The 7052-nt window shown below is 30.4% G+C and overlaps 1 protein-coding gene across 1 annotated transcript; it reads left to right on the forward strand.

The window, feature by feature from the left end:
• The first annotated feature begins 219 nt into the window (after positions 1 to 219).
• Positions 220 to 2747, forward strand: LOC111374258. The gene is made up of 7 exons (XM_022996912.1): positions 220 to 246; positions 330 to 420; positions 533 to 616; positions 1088 to 1236; positions 1511 to 1568; positions 1686 to 1855; positions 2464 to 2747. The coding sequence occupies exons 1-7, from the start codon at positions 220 to 222 to the stop codon at positions 2578 to 2580; spliced, it is 696 nt and encodes a 231-aa protein (XP_022852680.1). The 3' UTR covers positions 2581 to 2747.
• The last annotated feature ends 4305 nt before the right edge of the window (positions 2748 to 7052 follow it).

Below are 7052 nucleotides of genomic sequence, written 5' to 3' on the forward strand. Positions count from 1 at the left end.
AACACTCGTGCGTCAACATGCCTTCTCCACTTACTCCAGTCGTGTATGGAGAGGAAACTAACTTCGAAGCTTTTTTAAGTCTTTTATCTCGCATTGAGTTACATTTATCTGGATCCATAATTTTAGTGTAAATGATGTTGAGGGTTGAAGTCATGTTTGCCTTTCTCTTGTCATGTTATTTTCTATAAAATTGAAGGAGAGAACTTTGCATGTTTTATCATGGTCTGCATGATTGTGTGTACTAGGGTACCCAAAATTTTAGAAACTTGGTAGTTATTTTTTTATGTGCCAAAGGCCATTAGTCGCAATAATATTACTAAGATATGTAGTTTCTGGTTGCATTTGCTGATATAGTCTCATCTTATGTTATACTGAAGAAGAAAAGGATAAATATGTGTGACCATCTATATACTTGTGCAGGCTTGCAAGTGTGTTCTTATTGCATTCAAAATGTCTTATTTATTGGGGTTTTTCTCCTTTGGTTGTCAATTTGTCTATTTTGCTCAGCATTTAAAAGATTGCAATTTATAAGGCTTAAAATTAGGGAAATTCTCTAAGCCAATAATCCGTCAAATTCATGCTCTAATAGGTAAAGTAGAGGGGTTGGGTCTGTTTGGTAATTCGTACACTGAGGTTGCTAAATTTGCAAAGTCTATATACAAGCACCAAGAATTGATTAGAAGTTTCTGAGTGGCTCATAGGTTGTATCTCTAATAGTCATGTTATATGGATGACGTCCTCGGCTTGGTTAGGCTAATTTTTCTATATAGTTTTCTTGGTTATCTCAGGTGTTGCATGTCGAGGCTTCTATGAATTGTTCTCAGCATTTTTGCAATTGTTTGTAATCTCATTACCTCCCTACTCACTGATTTCAATTTGAATATATGTGTATGCTGGAGTCACATCCAAGTTGATATAAGCAATGCATGACTGCAAGCATCATATGCTGACTCTGCTTTATATAAAATATTCCAGCTGCAATTGATGGTTTTGGTTTTGCCATAATTATTACAGCTTAGAATTCCTTGATTGGTTGGTTTATTTTGATTAATCTCTATTCAGTTTTGTTTCTTGTCACTACTTGCAGGTTTTCCTTCTGGATCAAAACCTGTTGATCAAGGCTCTTTGACCATCTCAAGTCTGCATCTCACTATGATTCCTTTTACAAAGATGAGTTTCTTCACTGATAAGAAGGAGGTTAAGAGATCTTGGACTGCCTTGGGATATATAGCACACGTGCGTTATTCCTCTTTGCCTGGCATTTTATCAACTTATGTATCTTTTCAAGCGTAATCTGTTTTAGTTTGATGAATTGTGATAGGACATCTAAAATAAATGGGGAGTTGTTATACATTATCACTTTTGTCATTAACTTGGCAATTAGTTTACACCTGTTTTGGATTTCAATGATCTTTATTGGATTATGGCATTGCTGTAGGCATTAGCTAATTGCCAGAGCACTAATTGCAATTTAACTTCTATTAATCATGATGGCTTGTTATTTATGTAGGCTGTTTCACTCATTGCTTCTTATTTACAAGTTCCTTTGCGTTACCCTTTACGGCTAGGCCAGAGCACTAATTGCAATTTAATGTCTATTAATCATGATGGCTTGTTATTTATGTAGGCTATTTCACTCATTGCTTCTTATTTACAAGTTCCTTTGCGTTACCCTTTACGACTAGGAGGTTCTCGATCATATATACGTGATTATGCACCTGCAATTGATCATTCAATGTCCAGTTCAGACTCTTATTCAGTAAGTTTGACAAGTTTGAAGTCGGTAGAATTCCCTCTCTTTATAGAAGGGCAAGACTTCACAAGAGCAGCCTATGCTATGTTCTTGTTAAATAAGGTATGTAGCACTTCTTAATTTTTTAGTGTCAAACCATATTGAAACACATTCATAATTTTTGGAGTATTATAAGACAGTCTACTAATGATCTTACTTAAATTTTCTGTTATGCAAGGCTTAGAGTTTGGCATATAAATTTTTCTTTTTAAATTTGTACCGGTCCCCATTTTTGTGCTTTTGCTCATGAGTGTTGATTCCTTTACTGATGTTTAGATCTAGATGGTGGTGTGAGCTCATTACTCAGCTTCTGAATTTTTCTGTACCTATCCTTTAGCGGATATTCTTACTTAAATTAAGCAGAAGATTTTACTGGACTCTAGTTACAAAAGTAATAATATTATCTACTTTTTGTGAATGCATTTGATTATTGAGAGGATCTCTGGAGTAGGTGATGAATATTATTCCAACATTTATCTTCTTCAATCCACCAACATGATTTTTATTAAATACGAAATTTTATGACTAACCTATTATAGATGACATTGGATTTATTCATATCCAATTTTGATCTCTGCACACAATCTGCAATCGACTTCATCACAAATTACATTGCTATTTTTGTGCCATATCGATGACCTTTTCTATGTTAATCGATGATTTTTTTGTAGGATTTAGAGCAGCTCCTGAATTTTATTGGAGTGAAGAGCTCAGGGCCACGCTATGTTCTTGCTAATTTGAAGGAGCTTTTGAGGACCATCCTTTCTTCAGAATATATAGAGATGTAAGTTTGAAATGTTAGAATTGATTGTTAGTTTTTGTAAATGGACTGATTGTATTCTAATTTCTTATAGAGGTGCCAATTTTTAAGAAGCACCTTGGCATAAATCTTGGTCCATTTGTTGGATAATTCAAATCATGGTTGATAAGAATCATCCAATTTTGATTTTCTTTTTCTGAGTTTACAGTATGGGTGATGACCAGATGTAGGAAACTGGAGTTGGGGATTTTTTATTTTATTTTATTTTATTTATTTATTTATTTTTATTATTATTATTATTATTATTATTATTATTATTATTATTATTATTATATATATATATATATATTTTTTTTTTTCGTTTATAGATTTATATGTGTCAAAAAAACTCATCCAAGTTACTAGATAAGTATGAAAGGACAAGTTCTTGAGTTGTCGAGTTAATAAACACTGTAAAAAAATGATCTATTGAATTGATGAAAGAAGAAAATAGTTACGGGAATTCCACAATTAGTGATGGCAATGGGGCGGGTTCAGGTCGGTCGCCCCGCGCCCCCACCCCACCTTAAACGGGGAGGGGTCGGGGCAGTTTTTTGTCCCGTTTACTGGCCCATTTAAATTTTTTTATTTTTTTATTTTTTTTTACACATTTTCAAAATTTCGAGTTATACTATTAAATTATAAAATATAAATTCAAAATTTAAAAATTCAAAACAAATAATGCAAATTAACATCAATATTCAGAGAAACACTTGAAAAAATAATATCCAAAAAAAAAAAAATACTATGTGTATATATATATATATATTTATTTATTTATTTTTTTAAAAATACTCGCGAACCCGCCTTGCCCCGTGACCTATGACCCATCAACCCATCGGGGCGGGATAAATTGTCATCTCTATCCACAATGTCAAATAGTTATCAATCTGGTATATCTATGCTACAAATGTCACGCTTGAAAGAATCTGTAAATGAATTGATATTACTTCATTGACCAAAAGGCTAGATAATTCAAGCTAAAACTTGAGTACTTGATAGTCTAATTAACGAATTTTGACTTAAAGAATTTTCACGCTGTATTGAAGATTGGATGCAATTAGAAAGTAAAATGAGTGAAATATGATCAAAATATTTTTACAAATTAATTTTTAGCCATACAAGAATGTTCTCGATTTTTATCTAGAGGTCTAGACTCATTTATTGTCAAGTAAACGTTTAAAGTGGAAAAGGGCTAGTGCTAGTAAAATTATAGCCCTTTGAATTATCTTTATAATCCAATTTGAATAGTCTCAACCGGATATCGATAGAGAAAGTTATGACAAAAATATTAAAAGAGATATGGTACTGAATTTTTCCTAAGAGGAGCCATCCACAATGTCTTTGTAGTGCCAGCGCCATATAGCATGGCCTGATACATCTAGGGCTAGATTTTTGGCTCGTTTAAATTCCATAACATCTTCAAATTTGGGAAAACGTTAAGTGAAGTATAAATACAATAATAGAGGCACTTTTGATGGGTTCCCCACATTGAGAAACAAAAACCACAACTTGGAGAATTAGATAGCAAAATTAAAGGAGAAAAACAAGAAATCAAGGATTTAAAATCAATATTTGGAATAACAAAAGAACTTGGTGCAAGATTCATCCACTTTTTTACATCTCAATTCAAAACCCGATGATGTATTCAATACAATTTTTCCCCCTTCTATTATTATGAATATCTAAACTCTTTATTAGGGCTAATAATGTAATCTATTCAAGATCCTTTAGTTCGTTTATTCAAGATTCTAGTTCTTTAAAAATTTTATTCATGTATTTAATGTTTTGAGTTACTTGATCAACAATTCAATGATTTTGTGAATCTTTTACGAATCGAGAAGTGCGTTTTAGATTTAGATCACATAAATCACATAATAAAATTCGACAATTTAGTATAATATGAAGAGACACATTTGCTAATTATTACGGTCGTTATATAAATTCTTAGAACAAATAGTGTATTTAACTAAGATTGATTCATATAGAGATATGTGATTGAATTAGTTAAATAAGGTCAATGAGAACTAAATACAATAGAGGAATTCGAACGAACTCTACATTAGATTTGTAAATCTTGAATTAGGACTTAAATGTGATCAATAAATGAAATTGTCCTACACTAATATTCATTCCATATTTGAAACATCAATTCGATCTCTGTGTGCAATTTGGATCCTTTCATTTAATAGATATAGTTACGAAAACAATCCAAACAATCATAATCCTCTGTTTTCAACAATAGGAGTTGGAAATATAAAATTATGTGTAAAAGAAAAAAAAATTCTCGTGGGCACGATAACTCAAAAGTTTACTATATTACTCGTTACAATGTGTATAAAGAATGCAAACGAAGAGGAAGAGATGGCAACATAATTGGAAAATAATTCTAGATTTTTGTGCAATAATTTATTAGTAATTACGCAAGAAATTTGGAGTGGCTAATATAATTACACGATTAATCAGTACGTGAACTGTCGATATTTTTTTGATCTTTCGAGAAGATAACTACAGATAACTATTTCTCACGTAATCGATTAATAATTGGAGTGGCTAATTATGCCTCATATCATCACGTAGCCTTCTAAAAGAAATTTTGTTGTCACTTCATTTTTGTGGCTTATGAATGGTCGCCACAATTTCTTCTCGTAATTCAAGTTGTGTGCAGAAAATTGTCGATTAGGTCTCTGCTAATACTTAGTGTTCAACTTTGTTTTTGTCAAAAAGCAACTTCCTTTGCTTTATGTGTTTAAGACCCTATTTAATATGGGCTACATTGCATGCACATAATTAATTATTATTTAGTTAACAAAATGACGTAGTTCATTCACGTTATGGAATTGGAATTGATTATTTGATTACGCGTGGTGGGAATTGTGCTATTTGTAGATAAAGAAAGTATAAGGCTCCTAGTCGGGGGAGTGCTCGTTGAAAGTGATTGCATTTTATCATTTTTTAAATTTTAATTAAATAAAATTTATTTTTAATTATTTCAATTTAATTAAAAAACTTTATAATAACTTTTTTTTTTTTGCCTGCAAATTTTTCTTCTTTAATTTATTAAATTATTTAGTTTTTTTTTTATAATATGAAGAAAAAAGAATTTTAAATCAAAAAAAATTATTTATAATATGAAGATTTTTTTTTTTAAAAACAATCTTCAAAAAAAATATATAATAAAAATAAAACAAATTAAACAAAAGAATGTTGTGGAAATTAGATAAAGAACATATAAATATTATTAAATTCAAAATTAAAAAAATTAAGTTTTTTCATAAAGAAAAAATAATTAAAAAGGATTTTAAATCAAAAAAATATTTATAATATGAAAAAAATACATAAAAAATAAATAAATGAGGAAAAAAATAAAAAATGAAAACTCTATGCATTCTGCGAATATAATGAACCAAACGATTAGACTTCACCAAATATTTCGAATCTTCAATCAGTTTTGAAAAATCTACAATTTTGACGTTAATAAAAATACAATAAATACAAAACTCGTGCAACGTACGTGTCAAAGACTAGTATGTATAATAAAACCCTATAAGTCTTGTTTAATTGTTGGATTTAGGCAAAATCTTTGTTCAACTTGATTTCCATCAAAAAGTTTGAAAAGAAAATAGAAACAATCCATTTTTCAACTTGACTCGTGTTTCCATGTAACTTTAGTCTTTCATTTTCAAATAATTGTAATTAAGTCTCCTTCATTCCAAAATTATTAATAATTACCTGATGCAAGTTTCGAGAGTTTGCAATTTAATTCCCGAACTTTTCAAATATTGAATTTAACTCCAAAATTTATGAAGTTTTAACAAATGCTCCATTAATACTTCCAATGGATCACTTACAATTCGATTAATCTTTAAGTACTCCAATTCAACTTTAATTAAATTCCAAATTGCCTTCTTCTTCTTCTCCTTTTTTTTTTTTTTTTCACACTATAAAATATGGTTCATCTTCTAGAAGTTTGACTGCGTGTCATCCTTTCATAAAATAATTAACTTTTGAAAACCGAAAATATTTGTTAAAAAATTATTTGAGCCCGTTGAAGAAATAATTTGTAAAAGTTGAAGTAATAATAAATACACCACACTCACAGACACAGTCCCTTCACATTTGAGACTTCCTATCTTTCAAAAGTTACCAAAAAACAGAATCATAGACCAAAAACAATAGCAATATGATAAGGTGATTATTTCAGCTATAAATAGAGGTATTTGTTGAAGAAATCATGTGCTCGTCTCAAAGAAAACTTTTTCTTCTTCACTTTGCAAATTGTTGTTTGTGATTCCAGAGAAATACATACTCTCTCACGTATAGAGTTCGAATCCCTTCTGAGAATTTCCAGTTTGCTCAACTCTTCTTACACGCTCGGCTATGGCATTCTCAATACCACCAAGTTTCGTTTTTAAACCCACCGATCAAAAACTGATCACACTTTACTTAAAACCCAAAGCA

Source organism: Olea europaea, unplaced genomic scaffold (genome assembly GCF_002742605.1).
Source record: "Olea europaea var. sylvestris unplaced genomic scaffold, O_europaea_v1 scaffold1224, whole genome shotgun sequence".
Classification (NCBI taxonomy): Eukaryota; Viridiplantae; Streptophyta; class Magnoliopsida; order Lamiales; family Oleaceae; genus Olea; species Olea europaea.